The sequence below is a fragment of the Salmo trutta genome, chromosome 37, assembly GCF_901001165.1.
Source record: "Salmo trutta chromosome 37, fSalTru1.1, whole genome shotgun sequence".
NCBI lineage: Eukaryota > Metazoa > Chordata > Actinopteri > Salmoniformes > Salmonidae > Salmo > Salmo trutta.
Genome location: NC_042993.1, coordinates 3088850 through 3114041, shown reverse-complemented (window position 1 = coordinate 3114041; position 25192 = coordinate 3088850). Strand labels below are relative to the sequence as shown.

Genomic DNA, 25192 nt, shown 5'->3' with positions numbered 1-25192 from the left:
TATGCCATGATCAAATCAAAACTTTGTGGATACAGAGAATCCCCATGAATAACACAGATAAAACAGCTAAAGTACTCTGTACAGTAACCAACAATAACATAATGATCCTCACCATCACAACCACCATCTAATTGGAGTTAGTTCTACTCTATAGAGAAGAACCCAACAGTATATTAGATACAAATAATAGTGTTGAATGTTGAACCTTCATTGGAATTGATACCACTCATAAAAGAGTCATAGAGATCGTTATCAGAGACCAATGACTATATATTACCATGGTGTACTAGCATGAGGCATACGGAATGGGGTTGTAGGCGTGTGCAATGCGCCTCACATCCATCCAAGACATTGATTATAATCGGGAACAGTTTGCCCTTATAAATAGCCTCCTTTGAACAGTGGACAGATTACACATACATTGGACTCCATAGAAAGTAGTAATATTTTCCATTTGCATTGAGCCTGTCCATCTGCGTGGAAGGAACCATGAGGTGTTTACAGGTACCCAACCAAGGCCTGGAAGAAAGGATCCCTTCCTATGAGGAACTGGAAAAGCTGGAGAATGAGGAGGCTGGGGACAGACCCAAATGGGACAACAAGGCCCAGTACATGCTGACTATCGTAGGGTTCTGTGTGGGACTGGGGAACGTCTGGCGCTTCCCGTACCTTTGCCAGAGCCATGGGGGAGGTAGGTGTTGTTGAATGTGTTGTTGAGGAGTAGGGTTTCAGAATACCGGTAACTTTACAATAATTGATGGGTCTTCCAGAAATCCTGGTTTGAAGATTCCCTTAATACAAAGGGGAATAAGCAGGAAATACAGACATTTTGGGAAAGTTACTGTAATTTTGCAACCCTGTGTTTCTTTATGTACATACAACAGCAATAGATAACCTCTCCTCCACCCTGCTTCTTGTTCTGTTCTCAGGTGCATTCATGATTCCTTTCCTGATCCTACTGGTTCTAGAAGGTGTTCCCCTGCTCCATCTGGAGTTTGCTATTGGTCAACGTCTAAGGAAAGGCAGTGTAGGTGTCTGGTCTGCCATCCATCCATACTTGACTGGCATTGGTAAGCAAAACACTCCATAGGAATTTAGACATGGGTAAAAATAGACCAAATCTTATTGGGCCACGGTGTTGTGTTGTGTTCCATAGGCATTGGATCCATGTGTGTGTCCTTTCTGGTCAGCCTGTACTACAACACCATCATGGCCTGGGTGATGTGGTACTTCTTTAACTCCTTCCAAGATCCGCTGCCTTGGAGCCAATGTCCAGTCAATGCCAACATGACAGGTAAGGCATCCATAGATAGCTAAGCTATAACGATGGAAAAGTATTAACCTTATACACACCCCTTATTTCATTTCCTGTAACTCTGTCTTCAATTGCTTCATTCTATTGTATTTTGCCATGTGAATGAATGAAATGAACTTTACCCAGGGCTGGTGTCAGAGTGTGAAAGAAGCTCTCCAGTGGATTACTATTGGTACAGAGAGACCCTGAACACCACCCCAGACATAGACAACACAGGTGGGCTACAGTGGTGGATGGTCCTATGCCATGTGTCTGCCTGGGCGTTGCTGTTTATCTGCATAAGTCGAGGCATTGAGACTACTGGGAAGGTACGGCATAACCTCTGGACAGCAAATCACTTTATAATACTAAAGCAGCAGCAGCAGCTGTCAATGTCAAAATTATCAAGGTTATGTTTATAGGCATTTGGTTTTTGAAGCACTGAATCAATGTTTCCTTTTTATGATATTATAGCCATATACAAAAAATTACAGAATGATTTATTTTACTATACTGAATGAAAATATAAATGCAGCATGCAACAATTTCAACAATTTTACTGCGTTATAGTTCATATAAGGAAATCAATTAATTGAAATAAATTCATTAGGCCCTAAATCTATGGATTTCACATGACTGGGCAGGGGCGCAGCCACTTGAGAGCCAGGCACAGGCCCAGCCAATTACACGTATGTTAAGCCGATTGGGCATACTGCCATATTCTCTAAAATGACATAGTGGCTTATGGTAGAGAAATTAACATTCAACTCTCTGGCAACTGCTTTGGTGGCCATTCCTACAGTCAGCATGCCAATTGTACGCTCCCTCAAAACTTGAGACATCTGTGGCATTGTGACAAAGCTGCACATTTTAGAGTGGCCTTTTATTGTCCCCAGCACAAGGTGTGCCTGTGTAATGATCATGCTGTTTAATCAGCTTCTTGATATGCCACACCTGTCAGGTGGATGGATTATCTTGGCAACGGAGAAATGCTCACTAACAGGGATGTAAACAAATGTATGCACAGAATTTGAGAGAAATAAGCTTTTTGTGCATTTGGAACATTTCTGGGATCTTTTATTTCAGCTCATGAAATATGGGACCAGCCCTTTACATGCTGAGTTTATATTTTTGTTCAGTTTATATATTGATGCAATAAAGCATGTTACCATAGCACTCAAATGACCCAGCTGTTTTTAATAACAGCTTTGTTGACCTTTCTGACACCACTTCGACAGTGTAAACAGTTGTAGACAGTGTTCACGTTCTAATTTTAACGTATTTTATATATTTGTATTGCATATTGTATTATATACTGTATATACAGTGAATGTCACCATGGTGCAAACCTGGACAGAAAATTGTTGTAGTTTGTACTTTATTTGAAAATACCAACTTTTCAAACACTCGAGGTAGACAAATATAGTTTATATAGAGTTTCAGCTAAAAGACAAACAAATGTAGTATTTTGAATACCTCTCAGAAAACCAAATAATATTTGAAGGTATTTGAATATACGGCTGTCAAATATTTGATGAAGAATCCCAAAAATAAACCAGTTAGTTGAATTAGTCAAAATATTTTATTATAAGCATGTGGTTTGTAGGGCTCTTAGATATGAGTCGTAATTTAGCCTTAACCTAGAATGAAATACACGAGGGACAAGGAATCACCTCAACATTAGAGTAGACCACATTTGCAGCTTCAAACTAACAAATATATTTTCATAATGAGTGAGACATAAGGTAACACATGCTGACAGTAACACATGACATTAAGTTCTTATACTTGTGTAGTAACTTTGTCATTATTACAACAAGAACATTGTTGTTAAATTTGACTTTGGCAGTTGATTTATAATTGAATAATAATGGAGTTATTACATAAGTGGAATAAGGAACAGTCACAATTCCTCTTGTGTACAGCAGTTACAAAAACACTCAGGTCATTGCTATGCGATTAAAGTGCAATTGACAAAGTATTGTGTAACAACATGCTAATAAAATGTTGTTCCAAAAGTAATTAAAGTTTATTACACAGGTACAAGAACAGTTTAATGTTAAGTGTTACTGAGAAGCTAACAGTAACAAAGTACGGGCATTAAGTGTCGAAAGGAAACTAAATGTCCCAATTATAGACAAGGTAGGTGGAAAATCATGTTAGTTTGCATTCTGAGTAAACTATCCCTTTAAGATGGTATAGTGTGTGTTTGACAAGAACACTTGCCCTCAGATGGACAAAGAGGTTCGAAGTTGTTTTTGCTAAGCATTCAACTTGCTGTTAGTAATGTTTGCAAATGGCTTTGAATTACTCTGCGGTATTTTCAGGTGTCCTAAAATGAATGGCAGCTTTCGACCTTTTCAGTAGCATGTTGAAGGAGCCATACAGTAGTTGAGCATCACAACTTATTTATACTTATCTGTACAAAATATCATTGATATATTTGGTTTTACTTGATTATGTGCACCTGGGGCAATGGACATACAAGAGAATTTTCATTTACAAAATGTTCAAATAGAAATGTATCATGTAGATCAAATATATGACTGTCAGATAAATTGGAATAGTATAGGGCATTGTGTGTTGTCTATTCATTCTATTTCTATCTTCAACATGCAGTTCTAGATACAGCCCTGCCAGTTGAAGGCAGCCAATCCAATAGTTTCAGAAAAATAGTCACTTCCTGAGATCTGTATTCAAATAGTAAAAAAATTAAATCTATATTCAAATTGTTGTAGTCACCTCCAAAGTAACTATTTGTTACCCCAGAATTACTTTCCACAAAGCATAGTTAAAATGATAGTTATCCTAGGTCTGAAATGGTGACATATCAGTAGTATATCACCCTAATGACATATCAGTAGTATATCACTCTAATGACATATCAGTAGTATATCACCCTAATGACATATCAGTAGTATATCACTCTAATGACATATCAGTAGTATATCACCCTAATGACATATCAGTAGTATATCACTCTAATGACATATCAGTAGTATATCACTCTAATGACATATCAGTAGTATATCACTCTAATGACATATCAGTAGTATATCACCCTAATGACATATCAGTAGTATATCACTCTAATGACATACACTGTAACTCATATATCTCAGCTTCTGTGACATTAAACTGCAATCGTAATATGTGATTATTTTATGTATCCATAGTGACATATATTTAACTAATGTCAGCTTGCGTAACATATTTACAATAGTTACACACTACCAGTCAAAAGTTTTAGAACACCTACTCATTCAAAGGTTTTTCTTTATTTTTACTAATTTCTACATTGTAGAATAGTGAAGAATAGTGAAGACATCAACACTAAGAAATAACACATATGAAATCATGTAGTAACCAAAAAAGTGTTAAAGAAATCAAAATATATTTTACATTTGAGATTCTTCAAATAGCCACCCCTTGCCTCGATGACAGCTTTGCACACTCTTTGCATTCTATCAACCAGCTTCATGAGATAGTCACCTGGAATGCATTACAATTAACAGGTGTGCCTTGTTAAAAGTGAATTTGTGGAATTTCTTTCCTTCTTATAACCTCTTAAGGATCTGACCCTTTAAAACAAAATGTTTTGCCTAAAATGACATACCCAAATCTAACTGCCTGTAGCAGGACCTGAAGCAAGGATATGAATATTCTTGATACCATTTGAAAGGAAACACTTTAAAGTTTGTGGAAATGCGAATTAATGTAGGTGAATACAACACATTAGATTTGGTAAAAGATAATACAAAGAAAAAAACATGCGTTTTTGTTTTGTTTTTGTACCATCATCTTTGAAAGGCAAGAGAAAGGCCATAATGTATTATTCCAGCCCAGCTGCAATTTAGATGTTGGCCACTAGATGGCAGCAGATTATGTGCCAAGTTTTAGACTTATCCAATGAACCATTGCATATCTGTTCAAAATGTAGTATCAAGACTACCCAAATGTTCATCATTGTGCACTCTCATCAAACAATAGCACGGCATACTTTCACTATAATAGCTACTGTAAATTGGACAGAGCAGTTAGATAAACAAGAATTGATGCTTTTTGCCGATATCAGATACGTCTATGTTGTGGGATTTTTTTTTATTACTTACAACTTCATGCTAATCACATTAGCCTACGTTAGCTCAACCATCCAGCGGTGGGGACACCAATCCCGTAGAGGTTAATGCGTTTGAGCAGATCTGAAGAGAGCCCTATTTGTTAAAAAACGAAGTCCATATTATGACAAGAACAGCTCAAATAAGCAAAGAGAAACAACAGTCCATCATTACTTTTTAAGACATGAAGGTCAGTCAATCAGGAAAATGTCAAGAACTTTGAAAGTTTCTTCATGTGCAGTCGCAAAAACCATCAAGCGCTATGAAGAAACTGGCTCTCATGAGGAACGCCACAGGAATGGAAGACCCAGAGTTACCTCTGCTGCAGAGGATAAGTTCATTAGAGTTTACCAGCCTCAGAAATTACAGCCCAAATAAATGCTTCACAGAGTTCAAGTAACAGACACATCTCAACATCAACTGTTCAGATGAGACTGTGTGAATCAGGCCTTCATGTTGAACTGCTGCAAAGAAACCACTACTAAAGGACACCAATAATAAGAAGAGACTTGCTTGGGCCAAGAAACACGAGCAATGGACATTAGACTGGTGGATATCTGTCCTTTGGTCTGGAGTCCAAATTGGTGATATTTGGTTCCAACCGCTGTGTCTTTGTGAGACGCGGTGTGGGGGAACGGATGATCTTCGGATGTGTATTTCCTACCGTAAAGCATGGAGGAGGAGGTGTTATGGTGTGGGGGTGCTTTGCTGGTGGCACTGTCTGTGATTTATTTACAATTCAAGACACATTTAACGAGTATGGCTAACCACAGCGTTCTGTAGCGATACACCATCCGATCTGGTTTGGGCTTAGTGGGACTATCATTTGTTTTTCAACAGGACAATGACCCAACACACCTCCAGGCTGTGTAAGAGCTATTTGACCAATAAGGAGAGTGATGGAGTGCTTCATCAGATGACCTGGCCTCCAACAATCCCCCGATCTCAACCAAATTGAGATGGTTTGGGATGAGTCATACCGCGGAGTGAAGGAAAAACAGCCAACAAGTGCTCAGCATATGTGGGAACTCCTTCAAGACTGTTGGAAAAGAGAGAATGCCAAGAGTGTGTAAAAGCTGTCATCAAGGCAAACAGTGGCTATTTGAAGAATCTCAAATATAAAATATATTTTGATTTGTTTAACACTTTTTTGGATACTACATGATTCCATATGTGTTATTTAGTTTTGATGTCTTCACTATTATTCTACAATGTAGAAAATAGTAAACCCTTGAATGAGTAGGTGTTCTAAAACTTTTGACTGATAGTGTATGTCACTATTTTGACATATACTAATAAGTCGATGTTAGTATATTTGCTATAATAGTACACAAAACAGTAACTGTCCAATTTCATAACAACATCCCGCTCTCCTCCCATTAGACTGTGTATATCACCTCAATATTACCCTGTGGTCTCCTCCCATTAGGCTGTGTATATCACCTCAACATTACCCTGTGGTCTCCTCCCATTAGGCTGTGTATATCACCGCAACATTACCCTGTGGTCTCCTCCCATTAGGCTGTGTATATCACCTCAACATTACCCTGTGGTCTCCTCCCATTAGGCTGTGTATATCACCTCAACATTACCCTGTGGTCTCCTCGCATTAGGCTGTGTATATCACCTCAACATTACCCTGTGGTCTCCTCCCATTAGGCTGTGTATATCACCGCAACATTACCCTGTGGTCTCCTCCCATTAGGCTGTGTATATCACCTCAACATTACCCTGTGGTCTCCTCCCATTAGGCTGTGTATATCACCGCAACATTACCCTGTGGTCTCCTCCCATTAGGCTGTGTATATCACCTCAACATTACCCTGTGGTCTCCTCCCATTAGGCTGTGTATATCACCGCAACATTACCCTGTGGTTTCCTCCCATTAGGCTGTGTATATCACCTCAACATTACCCTGTGGTCTCCTCCCATTAGGCTGTGTATATCACCGCAACATTACCCTGTGGTCTCCTCCCATTAGGCTGTGTATATCACCGCAACATTACCCTGTGGTCTCCTCCCATTAGGCTGTGTATATCACCGCAACATTACCCTGTGGTCTGCTCCCATTAGGCTGTGTATATCACCTCAACATTAACCTGTGGTCTCCTCCCATTAGGCTGTGTATATCACCGCAACATTACCCTGTGGTTTCCTCCCATTAGGCTGTGTATATCACCGCAACATTACCCTGTGGTCTCCTCCCATTAGGCTGTGTATATCACCTCAACATTACCCTGTGGTCTCCTCCCATTAGGCTGTGTATATCACCTCAACATTACCCTGTGGTTTCCTCCCATTAGGCTGTGTATATCACCTCAACATTACCCTGTGGTCTCCTCCCATTAGGCTGTGTATATCACCTCAACATTACCTTATGTGGTGCTGACCATCTTTCTGATCAGAGGCTTGACCTTGAAAGGCTCTTTGAATGGAGTGAAGTTCCTCTTCACCCCAGATGTGAGTAGTTTACATTACTATCCCGTCATCGAACAAAAGTATTTATTCTAAGTATATAATATTCCAAGTTCAGCCACAGATCCAGATCCACGTAGAGTGCATCTAAGGCCTTTTAGCTAGCGTTAATATATGAGGTAGTATGAATCAAAACGACACGCCTAACAACTTTTCTCTGGGTTTGTGTTTCTCCAGATGAATGAACTAATGAACCCAACTACTTGGCTTGATGCGGGTGCCCAGGTTTTCTATTCATTCTCTTTGGCCTTTGGAGGTCTTCTGTCTTTCTCCAGCTACAACTCAGTGCAGTAAGTCCATACTGCTTGCTAATAACTACTAAATGACTTGTTGTTCACAACCCAGTTGAGACATTAAATCAATTCAAGACATATCATAACTTGTACATAACCACTGCAAGCTTAGGACCCAGTCCTACCTCAAAGTGAGCACGCTTAACTTTCATCGTAAAATATTTTATTGACATTAATGCAGCCAAGATTTATGCAAAAGTTAAAGTTATGCTGCAATATATCTAGTTTAGATTCAGCCCTTATGGCCGGTTTCTGATGGGGTACGACAGTTGAACTAGATTCCATCCTTATGGCTGGACACTGATGGGGTACGACAGTTGAACTAGATTCCATCCTTATGGCTGGATACTGATGGGGTGCGACAGTTGAACTAGATTCCATCCTTATGGCTGGACACTGATGGGGTACGACAGTTGAACTAGATTCCATCCTTATGGCTGGACACTGATGGGGTACGACAGTTGAACTAGATTCCATCCTTATGGCTGGACACTGATGGGGTACGACAGTTGAACTAGATTCCATCCTTATGGCTGGACACTGATGGGGTACGACAGTTGAACTAGATTCCATCCTTATGGCTGGACACTGATGGGGTACGACAGTTGAACTAGATTCCATCCTTATGGCTGGATACTGATGGGGTGCGACAGTTGAACTAGATTCCATCCTTATGGCTGGATACTGATGGGGTACGACAGTTGAACTAGATTCCATCCTTATGGCTGGATACTGATGGGGTACGACAGTTGAACTAGATTAATTCCTTATGGCTGGATTCTGATGGGGTACGAAAGTTGAACTAGATTCCATCCTTATGGCTGGATACTGATGGGGTACGACAGTTGAACTAGATTCCATCCTTATGGCTGGATACTGATGGGGTACGACAGTTGAACTAGATTAATTCCTTATGGCTGGATTCTGATGGGGTACGAAAGTTGAACTAGATTCCATCCTTATGGCTGGATACTGATGGGGTACGACAGTTGAACTAGATTAATTCCTTATGGCTGGATTCTGATGGGGTACGAAAGTTGAACTAGATTCCATCCTTATGGCTGGATACTGATGGGGTACGACAGTTGAACTAGATGAATTCCTTATGGCTGGATTCTGATGGGGTACGACAGTTGAACTAGATTCAAACCTTATGGCTGGATTCTGATGGGGTACGACAGTTGAACTAGATTAAAATCTTATGGCTGGATTCTGATGGGGTACGACAGTTGAACTAGATTAAAATCTTATGGCTGGATTCTGATGGGGTACGACAGTTGAACTAGATTCAAACTTTATGGCTGGATATTAATGGAGTATGACAGTTGAACTAGATTCATTCCTTATGGCTGGATTCTGATGGGGTACGACAGTTGAACTAGATTCATTCCTTATGGCTGGATTCTGATGGGGTACGACAGTTGAACTAGATTCAAACATAGCTGGATTCTGATGGGGTACGACAGTTGAACTAGATTCAAGCCTTATGGCTGGATTCTGATGGGGTACGACAGTTGAACTAGATTGAAATCTTATGGCTGGATACTGATGGGGTACGACAGTTGAACTAGATTCAAACCTTATGGCTGGATACTGATGGGGTACGACAGTTGAACTAGATTCAAACCTTATGGCTGGATTCTGATGGGGTACGACAGTTGAACTAGATTAATTCCTTATGGCTGGATTCTGATGGGGTACAACAGTTGAACTAGATTCAAACCTTATGGCTGGATTCTGATGGGGTACGACAGTTGAACTAGATTCAAACCTTATAGCTGGATTCTGATGGGGTACGACAGTTAAACTAGATTCAAACCTTATAGCTGGATTCTGATGGGGTACGACAGTTGAACTAGATTCAAACCTTATGGCTGGATTCTGATGGGGTACGACAGTTGAACTAGATTAAAATCTTATGGCTGGATTCTGATGGGGTACGACAGTTGAACTAGATTCAAACTTTATGGCTGGATATTAATGGAGTATGACAGTTGAACTAGATTCATTCCTTATGGCTGGATTCTGATGGGGTACGACAGTTGAACTAGATTCATTCCTTATGGCTGGATTCTGATGGGGTACGACAGTTGAACTAGATTCAAACATAGCTGGATTCTGATGGGGTACGACAGTTGAACTAGATTCAAGCCTTATGGCTGGATTCTGATGGGGTACGACAGTTGAACTAGATTGAAATCTTATGGCTGGATACTGATGGGGTACGACAGTTGAACTAGATTCAAACCTTATGGCTGGATACTGATGGGGTATGACAGTTGAACTAGATTCAAACCTTATGGCTGGATTCTGATGGGGTACGACAGTTGAACTAGATTAATTCCTTATGGCTGGATTCTGATGGGGTACAACAGTTGAACTAGATTCAAACCTTATGGCTGGATTCTGATGGGGTACGACAGTTGAACTAGATTCAAATCTTATAGCTGGATTCTGATGGGGTACGACAGTTGAACTAGATTCAAACCTTATAGCTGGATTCTGATGGGGTACGACAGTTGAACTAGATTCAAACCTTATGGCTGGATTCTGATGGGGTACGACAGTTGAACTAGATTCAAACCTTATAGCTGGATTCTGATGGGGTACGACAGTTGAACTAGATTCAAACCTTATGGCTGGATTCTGATGGGGTACGACAGTTGAACTAGATTCAAACTTTATGGCTGGATTCTGATGGCTGGATTCTTAATGTGTTCTATCTTTCCAGTAATAACTGTGAACAGCCATTCCAGATTGGTCCTTTAATGTGTTCTATCTTTCCAGTAATAACTGTGAACAGCCATTCCAGATTGGTCCTTTAATGCAGTGGTCCCCAACCTTTTTTGGGCCACGGACCGGTTTAATGTCAGATAAATAAATACACAAAATAAAATGATACGACCGGCATAAAAACTGTGGTATTTTTTTAATATAATAATAAACGTGAATCCACTGTGTACTCGTATGCAACTTAATTAGCAGCGTCCTCGTAACATCCTCTCTGCCCCCTAACACACTCTGGTCGCTATGTGTCACGTCCTGGCCAGTATAAGGGTTAATTGTTATTGTAGTTTGGTCAGGACATGGCAGAGGGTATTTGTTTTATGTGGTTCAGGGTGGTGTGTTAGTTAGGAGGGCGTTTGATTTATTATTTCAGGGTTTTGAGTTGTGGTCTATGTTTATGTGTTTCTTGTTTTGCTGAGTGAGCCTTTCAAGACTGTTTCGTCGTTCGTTTCGTTTTGTTATTTTTGTATGTTCATTTTGAGTAAATAAATGTCAAGATGAGCGTACACATACCTGCTGCGTTTTGGTCCTCCATTACCGACGACAACCGTGACACTATGGTAATGTTTAAACATGCCTTAAAAATAAGATACAACACAAAAACAAATATAAAGTGCATGAAAAATACAACTCACCATAACGCTAAATCAGTGGGAGCCCTGAGCTTGTTTCTCTGCAACGAGACGGTCCCATCTAGGGGTAATGGGAGACAATGACACCTGAAGTGTGTTGCTTATGTCCAGTCTACTCCGTAATTTTGTTTTGGTTGCTGTCACTGCAGAAAATCCCGCTTCACACAAATAGGATGTCGGAAATGGCAACAGGGTTTTCAGTGCTGTTGTGGCGATCTCAGGGTATTCTGCCGTGACTTTAATCCAGAACACCGGCAGAGTTGTTGTCTCGAACATACTTTTAAGGCCGCCGTCATTTGCGATCTCCAACAGTTGATCTTCTTCTTGCATAGACATGCTGGATTCATCTGGTTTGTTGACAAATGGGTCACGGATCCATTCCTTGGCAGTTCGTGGGTCTTTTGTGGTTGGGAAGTAGCGCTCAAACTCTTTTAAAAGCAAAGACAGGTGATTGTGCACCAGCTGGGACAATGAAGGCTCGGGCTCAGTCTCTTCCAAAATCCCCGCGACTGTTTGAAACATGTCAAATATACCTCTGTTCATGCGCCGTCCCCACAAATCCAGTTCGGCTTTAAATGCAGCTACTTTATCTGCCAACTTGAAGACAGTTGTCATTTTCCCCAGAAGTGACCGATTGAGTTCATTGAGCAGGTTGAATATGTCGCACAAGTAAGCGAGTTTTGCGACCCATTCCTCGTCACTGAAATGTGCTGCCAGCGGTGACTTTTTTTCTGAGAGATATCTCTGCAGCGGCTCTCGTAATTCAAACACTCTGGCCAGCGATCTCCCTCGGGATAACCATCTTATTTCAGTGTATAAGAGAAGGTGTCTGTGCTCCGCGTTCATCTCCTCACAAAGCTGCTCGAACAGGCGCGAGTTAAGGGCGTGTGCTTTGATGTGGTTAATAACTTTAACGACATCATTCAATACGCTGTTAAGTTCCGGTGGTATTTTTTGGCTAGCCAGCATTTCCCTGTGAATGACACAATGCGTAGACTCACATTCAGGTGCAACCTCCTTAATCCGAGTAGTTAAACCAGACAGCCGTCCGGTCATGGCAGCAGCTCCATCTGTGCATATGCCGACACAAAAGGACCATTTCAGTTTTCCTGATATATAATCATCCAGCGACTTGAATACTTCTGCGGCTGTGGTTTTGGTTGGCAACGATAGTTCACATAACATATCCTCATGCACATCCTCCTGATAAAGATATCGCACATAAACAAGTAGTATTGCCTTGTTGTCAAGATCTGTAAACTCGTCAACCTGGAGTGCGTACCACGGTGATGTATTAATCCTCTCCAACAATTGTGTCTCAATGTCCTCTGCTATTTCCTCAATGCGCCGAGTGACGGTGGTAGCCGAAATAGGCACCTGTGCTATCTTTTTAACCGCAGCCTCTCCTAGAAGTCCACGGCAAATGTCTTTAGTGGTGGGCAGGATCAATTCTTCATCAGTTGTGAATGGCTTCTTAGCCTTAGCAATACGATTAGCCACCAAGTATGATGCTCTCAGTGCACTCGCATTTGTTGATGTGGTGGCCCTCAGTAATTGCTTCTGTCCTTCTTGTTCATGCTTTTTTCTTTCAAAATACTCCGAAGGCTTGTCTTTTAATGCAGGGTGCTTGGTCTCCAAGTGGCGAAGCAGTTTTGAAGGCTTCATTGCCTCATTAGAGAGCCGGTTGCCGCATATTATGCAGAGCGGGCTTGGTGCGTGGGAATCACCTGTCGCGATAAATCCATATTTTAAGTAGGACTCCTGGTATTGTCTGTTAATTTCTATGGGCTACGTGGGACGCTAGCGTCCCACCTGCGGGACACCGCCAGTGAAATATCAGGGCGGCAAATACAAAAACAACAAAATGTCACAATTCAACTTTCTCAAACATACAACTATTTTACACCATTTTAAAGATACACTTCTCCTTGATGTAACCACATTGTCTGATTTCAAAAAGGCTTTACAGCGAAAGCAAAACATTAGATTATGTTAGGAGAGTACATAGACAAAAATAATCACACAGCCATTTTCCAAGAAAGGACATGTGTCAATAAAACCCAAAAAACAGCTAAATGAAGCACTAACCTTTGACGATCTTCATCAGATGACACTCCTAGGACATTATGTTACACAATACATGTATATTTTGTTCGATAAAGTTCATATTTATATCCAAAAACAGCATTTTACATTGGCGCGTGATGTTCAGAAAATGTATTCCCACCAAAATGTCCGGTGAATGTGCACATCAATTTACAAAAATACTCATCATAAACGTTGACAAAATATATAACAATTATTTAAAGAATTATAGATGGACTACTCCTGGAGGTAACCGCTGTGTCAGATTTTAAAATAGCTTTATGGAGAAAGCACATTTTTCAATATTCTGAATACATAGCTATTCAGACACCCGCCAAGTTCGGGCAACCTAAACTCAGAATTAGTATTAGAAATATTCTCTTACCTTTGCTGATCTTCGTCAGAATGCACTCCCAGGGCTGCTACTTCCACAAGAAAGATTGTTTTTGTTCGAAATAATCCATATTTATGTACAAATACCTCCGTTTTGTTTGTGCGTACAGATCACTTATCCAAAGGCATAACGCGCGATCGCGGAACAAGAGATGAAAAGTCAAAATGTTCCATTATCGTACTTAGAAGCATGTCAAACGCTGTTTAAATCAATCTTTATGGTATTTTTCACGTAAAATTGCGATAATATTCCAACCGGACAAAAGCATATTCATTCAAGAAGAAAAAGAAGGAGGGGCGCGCTCGCGGGTGCGAGCATATCCAATCCCTTTATTGCCAGGCAGACCACTCAGTGAATGAGCTCCTATACTCTGCCCAGTGACAGGAGAATGCTCAAACCACTTTCTGAAGGCTTTAGACAGCCAATGGAAGCCTTAGGAAGTGCAACGTCCCCACAGACACTGTAGTTTCGATAGAGATTCAAAAGAAGAACTACAATTCTCAGACTTTCCACTTCCTGCTTGGAATTTTCTCAGGTTTTTGCCTGCCATATGAGTTATGCTATACTCACAGACACCATTCAAACAGTTTTAGAAACTTCAGAGTGTTTTCTATCCAAATCTACTAATAATATGCATATTCTAGTTTCTGGGCCAGAGTAGTAACCTGTTTAAATTGGGTACGTTTTTCATCCGGCCGTGAAAATACTGCCCCCTAGCCCAGACAGGTTAAATGCAGCTTTCTTTTTCTTGGAAGTCGTAGGCTCTTCTTCTGTCTCCTCACTGGGCCTTTTCCACTTCGCAAAGAAACTTTCCAAAGACGTTGGTTTTTTACTCATTTTGCTAGCTAGATAATAAATAAAATGGAAATAATGTAAGTTATTTATTCTTTCTCTGTGGCCCGGTACCAAATGACCCACGGACCGGTACCGGTCCGCGGCCCGGGGGTTGGGGACCGCTGCTTTAATGTGTTCTATCTTTCCAGTATTAACTGTGAACAGCCATTCCAGATTGGTCCTTTAATGTGTTCTATCTTTCCAGTAATAACTGTGAACAAGATGCAGTCATCATCTCTATCGTGAACGGAGCCACTGCTGTCTACGCTGCAACAGTCATTTACACCATCATTGGTTTCCGAGCCACAGAGAAGTTTGATGACTGTATTACTGGGTATGTACCTATACTAGAATTAAACTAGAGTTGTTGCATGAAGATATGAACAACCCTCTAAATAAATGTTTTTGCAGAAATATCCTGACACTCCTGAATACATTTGATCTCCCAGAGGGCAACGTCACTGAAAGCAACTATGATCAGGTTCTTCATAATCTCAATGGAACATATCCAGAAGTCATTCAGGGGCTCAACTTGAAGACCTGTGACTTGAATTCTTTCCTTAGTGAGGTGATTCAATCATTTTTATAAAAGGGTACCTGAATGTAAAGTGTTACCAATATTTGTATAAGGTTTGGTGAGATGGATACAACACAAGTGGAGTATATGAGGCTTACTGTAAATATATCTTAGTTGCTAGGCTTCTGATTCATTCTCTCCTTGTGTTGCTACAGGGGGTTGAAGGAACTGGTCTGGCCTTTATCGTGTTCACAGAGGCCATCACTAAGATGCCTGTATCTCCTGTTTGGTCAGTCTTGTTCTTCATCATGCTCTTCTGTCTCGGCCTGTCCTCCATGTTTGGCAATATCGAAGGAGTTCTGGTACCACTTCAGGACCTGGGGGTTTTCCCCAAGAGTTGGCCCAAAGAAGCCATCGCTGGTGAGATGAGACAAAGACATATGTCCCTTACACCATTTGAAGGATGGAGATCCCTTTGTTAAATATCTTTATCTTCTTCTTCTGTTACAGGGATAACATGTGTCCTCTGCTGCATTGTTGGACTGATATTTGTCCAAGGCTCAGGGAACTACTGGCTGTCCCTCTTTGACAGCTATGGCGGGTCCATTCCTCTGCTGATCATTGCATTCTGTGAGATGGTCGGGGTTGTGTACCTCTATGGTATTGATAGGTGAGTAATAAATTCATTCTGTGAGATGGTCGATGTTCTGTACATCTGTGGTATTGAAAGGTGAGTAATACATTAATTCAGTGAGATGTTGGGGGTTACGTTACACTGTGGCATTGACAGGTTAGTATAGAAACCAAATTCTGTTGATTAACATGGTCCTTACATTCACCATAGATTCATTAGAGTCTGGGCACTAATGAATGTTGACTATGTATGTTATTCTAACAGGTTCAACGATGATATTGAGTTCATGATCGGCCACAAGCCCAACCTCTTCTGGCAGATTACATGGAGATTTGTCAGCCCCGCCATCATGTTTGTCATCTTTGTGTTCTACTTTATCACGAAAGTCCAAGAAACACCCATGTACAAAGCCTGGAACCCTGAATCGGTAAAGTTTCACTTTGTTGTCAGTGGCCAAATTAGTTACGAATTAAGAGATTTCCACTTGCTAATAGTAAATCAACTTGTATTCACATGTTCTCTATTGGGTGTTTGAAAAGATCTCACTAGACAGTGGCATCAGTAGCCTATAAACACACTTAACAAGGTTATTACTGTTTCTTCACAGGACAACTTCCCTACATTGGAGGAGAAGGAATATCCAACCTGGATCTTTGCTATAATCTTCATCCTGGCAGGAATCCCAGGTCTTTCTGTACCTCTTACGGCTGTTTACAAATGTTTGAGGAACCGCTGCTGCAAGAAGGATAATGAGTTTAAACAAGATGACTTAAACACTATTGCAAAACAAGTTCACCTGACGGATGAGGCTACCAAGAACAAACCAGACATCCCAGAGACAGCAGATGGAAGATAGTGATCAAATCACTAGTCCCATTGTTGTTTTCATGACAGGCCTCCATTTGTTTAATTCATGCCACTGATAGCTGAAAGGAGTAGATACGTTTGATAGTTTTACACTACAAGTTTTACACTACAAGGTTGAATGGAATGAGGTATGGCAGAAAAGCCATTAAAGCTTACATTGATTGACACATTGTTGTAATTTTTGTGCTGAAAAGTCAACATTAAACTAAATTATATCCCTTGTTCTTGTTATGTTCTTTTTATAGTATAGTCCTCGGGGATTACCATTCAGTGTGTAGTTCTGGTCTTGTTATAGTATAGTCCTCGGGGATTACCATTCAGTGTGTAGTTCTGGTCTTGTTATAGTATAGTCCTCGGGGATTACCATTCAGTGTGTAGTTCTGGTCTTGTTATAGTATAGTCCTCGGGGATTACCATTCAGTGTGTAGTTCTGGTCTTGTTATAGTATAGTCCTCGGGGATTACCATTCAGTGTGTAGTTCTGGTCTTTTTATAGTATAGTCCTCGGGGATTACCATTCAGTGTGTAGTTCTGGTCTTGTAATAGTATAGTCCTCGGGGATTACCATTCAGTGTGTAGTTCTGGTCTTGTTATAGTATAGTACTCGGGGATTACCATTCAGTGTGTAGTTCTGGTCTTGCGACTTTGGGCTAATAAATATTCCAGATAATTTACTGATTAATTACTGGAATAATGAATTGATCAGATTTATTTGATTAATCTGGTTATCCTGTTCAAATGAAAGGGGCACCATTAAGGGTTGCCTATAGAGACTCTTGAATTAACTCTATCAGTAGTTATCATTAATTGTTACAGTGTAAATCCTATCAACAATATAATATTTTTTACCATGTTTCCATTCTGAACAGTCGTCGAGGTCTGGAACCTCAAGAACCCAATAGCTCACAAATTAACACAATGCCACAAATAATTCATTTAAGGTTTTATTTACTAGACTAAATCAGTTGGAAAATTAGGTAGTTAAAGATACAATATAAAAGCAGGGTATAACGGGATACAACACAGTTATTGAGGTGAGAATCTCCACAGGTCAATATGAATGAACTTCATTACTCAAGTCAGGCAATACTACAACAGAACATTCACAGGACTTTTGAGAATGCCTTGATCTTAGTAATTGAAAGAGACAATGTGAAAGGGGTTCACCAACCAGGAATAGACAATGAACTAGGCAATCAGTTAGCCTCCGAATGTGGACAATGCCAGGACAGTATTGACCATGGGCTCGTAAATTAGACCAGCCGTCTTACAATTACTCAATGACTTCCACCATGTCACACACAACGCCACTTTCAGAGGAATATAACAATGCAATAGGTCATGTACTTGAATACCGATGTTGCCTGACCAAGTGGATTCCTCTAGGATGGGATGGAGAAAAAAAAGTCCATTGTCCTCTTCTCTTGACAGTAGTGATGTGAGGCCAGCAGGCCAAAAATAGCTCAAAGCCAAAGGAGTGAGACCCACTTCTCTCTCTTGTGCAGTCCTCAGTCCTCAGTCCTCAGTCCCGGAAGGTAAAGTCTATTAGAGTTGTTTTCGTACTTTCTCTGATCCAGGTCGGGATGTATTGTGAAGTCAGTCCGTTGCTCTTGAATGAGCAACAGTGAGTTCTGCAGGGTCCCCTCGGGGATGATCGCTGCGGTCAGAGTAGGATACTTTTTTGTCGATCTGTGTTTGGTTTCCAAGGAGATGGGATCATTCATCCAACGGACGTGGCCACACCTCGCAGAAACTTGATCTCGTCGTCTGTTAGTAAGTCCTATAATTTATTGTGATATTCACAGAGTGCGGACTTATGATAGGCATCATGGGACCGCCTCGTGTATTCTAAGGATTCAGCATAACCCTGTTCTCTGTGACAAACCTGAGATCTCCTCATAAGTGCCCACAGCATGTTCCTACTGCACAAAACACAGTTCAACAATCTCTAGGCATTATTCAAGATGGTGGGAGTATTGATAAGGGAGTATCTAGATGCAAAATGCCATTGATTACTATGATAAAATGATAACCATTGTCATGTATTTATTGTACCAGTCCCCTCATGTTCATCATTTTTGTCTTCTACTTTGACGACACAGTCACTAAGAAGCTCTTCTAGAAACTTTATATCCTGAATTAGTAATATTCCCTCTAAACATAATAAGCAGCTAAACTACAGAGTTTTGAGATGTAGAAACTGATTAAAAACCCAATAAAATATTTATGTCACAATCGACAATAACAGATTACATTCGCAGGTTATGTTAGACACACAAGTTAGTGCATTGCTTCAGTTCATGTTGATAGACTAGCTCATACTGAGACTTTCTTTGTAGGAAAACTGTACCATATTAATGATTTTTATTGTGTCCCTTTCGGGAAAGTTGTCTTGCAGAGTTGGAGTTGAAGCCAAATCTAGACTGGATCTACAGTGCATTAGGTGTCACTGGGGCAGAGAGGAGTAGGCAGGAGGCAGTCACAGGTTTAGAACTACTGAACTTATTTAAGTACCATAGAACAAAGTGGGACGAAACCCAAGCGCTGTTGTGTTCAAAATATATCTTCATAAACAAAAAGGCACAGGGAAGTATATATATACAGAAGAAGTATATATATACAGTGATAGAGTTGGGATTGGAACCATGTGTGTGTAATGATGACAGGACAAGTCCAGGGTTGATGAGTGAAGGGCGTTTGCCAGCAGTATGTTCGACAGCAGCAAGAAGGCCGGCTACGCTGAATGCCTGAGCATTCAGTCTATTCTTGTTCTGAGAAATGAAGGCTAATCCATGTGAGAAATTGGCAAGAAACTGAAGATCTCGTACAACACTGTGTACTACTCCCTTCACAGAACAGCGCAAGCTGGCTCTAACTGTCACGTCCTGACCAGCAGAGGGAGTAGTTGTTTAGTATTTTGGTCAGGACGTGGCAGTGGGATGTTTGTTTTGTATGGTGGGGGTTTTGTGTGTGTTGTAGAGGGGTGTTTGATTTATGTGTTCCTGGGTTTTGGGTGTATGTTCTAGGTTAGTATGTTCTAGGTTGTATTTCTGCATTCTGTCTAGTTTAGGTTTTCTATGTTTAGGTTTGGGTGCTGGACTCTCAATTGGAGGCAGGTGTTTCTCGTTGCCTCTGATTGAGAGTCCAATATATGGGTAATTGTTTGGTGTAGTGTTTGTGGGAGATTGTTTCTTGTTTTGCCTGTGTAAGCCTGACAAGACTGTTTTGTTGTTCGTTTGTTCTCGTTTTGTTATTTTGGTGTTCACTTTATTTAAAATAAAATACAAGATGAGCATCCACATTCCTGCTGCGTTTTGGTCCTCCATTCCCGACGACAACCGTTACACTAACCAGAATAGAAAGAGGAGTGGGAGGCCCCGGTGCACAACTGAGCAAGAGGACAAGTACATTAGTGTCTAGATTGAGAAACAGACGCCTCACAAGTCCTCAACTGGCAGCTTCATTAAATAGTACACGCAAACAGCTCCGGGCAGTCGGGCCGCTCTGGCAGCTCCGGGCAGTCGGGCTGCTCTGGCAGCTCCGGGCAGTCGGGCCGCTCTGGCAGCTCCGGGCAGTCGGGCCGCTCTGGCAGCTCCGGGCAGTCGGGCCGCTCTGGTGACTCTTGACTGGCGGGCAGCTCTGACAGCTCCGGGCAGTCGGGCCGCTCTGGCAGCTCCGGGCAGTTGGGCCGCTCTGGCAGCTCCGGGCAGTCGGGCCGCTCTGGCAGCTCCGGGCAGTCGGGCCGCTCTGGCGACTCTTGACTGGCGGGCAGCTCTGGCGACTCTTGACTGGCAGGCAGCTCTGGCGACTCTTGACTGGCGGGCAGCTCTGGCGACTCTTGACTGGCGGGCAGCTCTGGCGACTCTTGATTGGCGGGCAGCACAGGCGACTCTTGACTGGCGGGCAGCTCTGGCGACTCTTGACTGGCGGGCAGCTCTGGCGACTCTTGACTGGCGGGCAGCTCTGGCGACTCTTGACTGGCGGGCAGCTCTGGCGACTCTTGACTTGCGGGCAGCTCTGGCGACTCCTGACTGGCGAGGCTGGGCTGACGCACTAGACGCCTGATGCATGGGGCTGGTACTGGACGTGCCAGCCTGGAGACACGCACCTCCGTGCTAGTGCGTATAGCGGAAAACACCGGACCGTAGAGGCGCACTGGCGGTCTTGAGCGCAGGGTTGGCATCACCCCTTCAGGCTCGATGCTCACCTCGCCCTGGCACATGCAGGGCGCTGGTACAGGGCGGACTGGGCTGTGCGTGCGTATAGGCAAGATAGTGCGCACCTCAGCGAAACATGGCGCCCTCCACCTCATACGCTCCTCCATGTAATAACGGGTAGCTGGCTTACGGCTCTTCCTTGGCCTAGCCAAACTACCCGTGTGCCCCCCCCAAAAATAATTATTGGGGGTGCCTCTCGGGCTTCCTACCCAGCCGTGTTCCCTCATACCGCTGCCGTTGGTTCTTCTGTCCTGCTGCCTCCACTCTCCTGAGTGCCTCCACCTGTTCCCATGGGAGGCGATCCCTTCCGGCCAGGATCTCTTCCCAAGTGTAGGCTCCCTTGCCGTCCAGGATGTCCTCCCATGTCCAGTCCCTTATGCTGTACTCCTGTGGCTCCTTCCTCCTCCGCTGCTTGGTCCTTTTGTGGTGGGTAGTTCTGTCACATGTGTCGTACTGGAGAGAAGACCAAGGCGCAGCGGGAATGTGAATACTCATACTTTTAATAAACTCAAGTAAAGCATCCACAGGAAAAAACAATAAACACGACAGCAACAGTTTTGCAGGCTAACAAACGCAGTGCAAAAACAACTACCCACAACCCCAAAGAAAAACACACACTACTATATAGGACTCCCAATCAAAGGCAACTCAACACACCTGCCTTCAATTGGGAGTCCAATCACCAACACAACACTTAACACACAAAAACCTGCCACGTCCTGACCAAAACTAATACAATTGCTCCCTCTGCTGGTCAGGACGTGACACTACCCAACAAGTTCGGGAGAGATGAAGGTTGAGTCATGCTCCCTCCGAAACATGACCCACCAAACCACTCTTAATGCCCGCCTGCTTAACCCAGAAGCCAAATGCAGAAATGTGTTGGAGGACAACCGAACTGACGACCGAAGTCAGCCTCTTTCTCTCTCTCTCTCTTGCTTCTCCTTCATTTTTGAAGAAATGAATTTGTTGAAAACTCTTGAAGTATTGTCTTTCTCTCTCTTTGAGTCAACTACTCACCACTTTTTATGCACTGTAGTGCTAGCTAGCTGTAGCTTATGCTTGCAGTACTAGATTCATTCTCTGATCCTTTGATTGGGTGGACAACATGTCAGTTCATGTTTCAAGAGCAGTTTGGAGGATGTCCTCTGGAAGTTGTCATAATTACAGTGTAAGTCTATGGAAGGGGAGAGAACCAAGAGTCTCCTAGGTTTTGTATTGAAGTAAATGTACCCAGAGGAGGACGGAAGCTAGCTGTCCTCTGACTACACAATGGTGCTACCCTACAGAGTGCTGTTGAGGCTACTGTAGACCATTGCAAAACAGTGTGTTTTAATCAATTATTTGGTGACGTGAATATGGTCCTCCCCTTCCTCCTCTGAGGAGCCTCCCCTGGGTATATTAAACTTGTGCTATTGATCCTACTTAAACTGTGTCAAGGGGTCATCTCTTGCGCAACTCAATATGGGGGAATGTGAGTTTAGATTAAAGCCACAATCTGGAGTTTTACTGAGGAGGATGGTCCTCCCCTTCCTCCTCTGAGGAGCCTTCACTGCTATAGACATACCGTTCAAGCTCCTTCAGACTCCAAAACAATCTACCCAATGTTCTCAGCTATTCTAATATCTGGTGGCCTACCTGGTCGTGGCCTAGCTGGTCTAGAGGTAATGCCGGTGTCAGCATAGGTTTCAAATCTGGCCTTTACTGCCCTTTGACTCAAACTCTCTCTAGCTTTCCCCACTGTCTTCCCCTCTCGCTCTCTCTGTTTAATAAAGTCAGAAAATACATACAAATATATATTTAAGAAAATAATAATAACATAGAATCAGTCATGGATAATCATGTATTTGTCTGTTTGTTTTATTAGGGTTGATGTGCCTCACCTCCTTCACTGTGGCTCTGATCTTTACCATGGGCTCAGGAAACTACTGGCTGGAGATCTTCAACTGCTATGTAGGATCCCTGCTTCTACTCATCATAGTCTTCTTTGAGATCATCGCTGTGGTTTACATCTATGGGATAAACAAGTTAGTACTACTTCATTTATGTGTTTTTTCCATCTATAAATTATCTCACTTCTGATCAAGCTCAATCTCAAGTGCAAAGATAACAAAATAGTATCAAATCTTTGTTTTTCTTTCTTCAACTCATCTGAGAATGTTTCTATGTTCTCAGGTTCAGTGATGACGTGGAGTGGAGGACGGGGCGAAGGCCTAACATTTTCAGGCCACGTGCAGAGTGATTAGCCTGCTGATGCTGCTGATGGTCTTCCTGGCTTACGCGGTTGTCCAGGCTGAAACTCAACCCACTTACGCTACATGGAACCCTGACTATGTAAGAGACAGCTTTTGTTGCATGTTGCAATGTTGCATCACTTCAGTCTGAAGTAGGACAAGATACAGATAATAATAAATTATGATATTACTTAATGTTTAATCCAGTTATTTTACATCCAATAAACGTGATCGATGCAAACTTGACATATTTTTAGATGAACTGGGTAAAGAAACATCCTCTCCTTTCCATAGGTCCACTTCCCCATGGCTGAGTTGCAGCCCTATCCCGCTGGGTGTTTGCTGTGTGATGCTGTCTGCTGTCCCCTGTGTCTCAATCCCTCTAGTGGCCCTCTACAGATTCACTCTCTTCCTGAAGAAACGTATCATGGACAGACGAAATCATAACCCCGTTTTAGAATGACACTTACGTTCAGAGACATGTAGAACAATGAAGAAGAAGAATACTTTTTCCATATCAGACAGAACTGTGTCTTCTGCTGTACCCAACCCCTCTGATACACACACACACACACACACACGGCAGGGTACTTGGTGGTCAATTCAGTGTCATACTTTTTACCTGCACTCTACAGTAAAACAACACTCACTATCATAATCTTTCTGTGGGATTATTTATCCCTTTCAGTAGTTAATTACCTTCTCCATCTTTCAAAACATTATTACTTATTGCTACATACTGTAGGTCAGATGGCCAATGATATTGATAAAATTGATAGGTTCATTTTAAGGAAATAAACCTTATTTAATTGTTATGATTCAACAGTGTTTGAACACTATTTTTTACTCCCTCAGCTTCCTGCTTTTTGTATGGCATGTGTGGCTTGTTATTGGTGAGACTGATGCAAGAGGACCAGTAGGCAGCCAAGTTCATCACTGCACAATTATATCCATGTGGAAAGACAGAGGCCGACTGTATCTACTGTAAATAAAGAAAGACACAGAACGCAACTAAATACAGAAAGCTCCTTACATCCTCTGTTTGATGTGCCAATATTTGTGATAATGAAGATGTGTAATGTGTAGTGATCATGCTGTTTAATCAGATTCTTGATATGCCACACCTGTCAGGTGGATGGATTATCTTGGCAAAGGAGCAATGCTCACAAAGAGGGATGTAAACAGATTTGTGCACAAAATTTGAAAGAAATACGATTTTGGGGAGTATGGAACATTTCTGGGATCTTTTATTTCAGCTAATGAAACATGGGATCAAGACTTTTACATTTTGTGTTTATATTTTTGTTACGTATAACTTACATACTGTGAAGAACTTTTGCATTATTTGTTATGGTTTCATGTTATCACTGGTCCAGTTTTGTCAGAACTCAACTGGTCTTGTGTATGTGTGTGCACGCATGCGCGTGTGCGTCTGTGTGTGTTTTTGTCTGTGTGTGCATGTGTCATACGAGTGACACGGTTATCCTTTCTGTGGTGCGGGGGGGACAGAGATATTGTCCCCTCATTGTCACGTGCTTTGGAATACTCTGGCTGCTTTTGTTGTCCCTCGTTCTGCTTTTCTGGCACTTTCATACAATGGTGCATTTTTACACACTGATTCTATCAAGCCTTTCAGACTACTATAGCTTGAATTCCAGCTCTCCGGAAAGAGGAGCATCTCCATGTAGGATACATGGCAAAAGACACCTCATCAAGGAGCACCTGCAAGGATTCACCCTAACATCAGAGCCAAGGTGGTGTTGGGATTGTTTGAGAAATGTCTTAAGAAGTGTTAATATCTTTTTTTTACAT

At 41.9% G+C, this 25192-nt stretch overlaps 1 protein-coding gene across 1 annotated transcript; it reads left to right on the top strand.

The window, feature by feature from the left end:
* The first annotated feature begins 160 nt into the window (after positions 1–160).
* Positions 161–17150, top strand: LOC115177011 (sodium-dependent neutral amino acid transporter B(0)AT1-like). The gene is made up of 12 exons (XM_029737455.1): positions 161–691; positions 930–1070; positions 1157–1294; positions 1442–1623; positions 7762–7872; positions 8065–8177; positions 15118–15246; positions 15324–15480; positions 15645–15849; positions 15940–16099; positions 16328–16490; positions 16671–17150. The coding sequence occupies exons 1-12, from the start codon at positions 490–492 to the stop codon at positions 16917–16919; spliced, it is 1950 nt and encodes a 649-aa protein (XP_029593315.1). The 5' UTR covers positions 161–489; the 3' UTR covers positions 16920–17150.
* The last annotated feature ends 8042 nt before the right edge of the window (positions 17151–25192 follow it).

Excerpts from the sequence above, each read along its gene's own strand:
- LOC115177011 (XM_029737455.1), top strand. The coding sequence starts at position 490 with ATGAGGTGTTTACAGGTACCCAACCAAGGCCTGGAAGAAAGGATCCCT. Across the intron at positions 1,071-1,156 it reads TCCATACTTGACTGGCATTG|GCATTGGATCCATGTGTGTG; the intron begins GTAAGCAAAACA and ends TGTGTTCCATAG. Across the intron at positions 1,624-7,761 it reads GCATTGAGACTACTGGGAAG|GCTGTGTATATCACCTCAAC; the intron begins GTACGGCATAAC and ends TCCTCCCATTAG.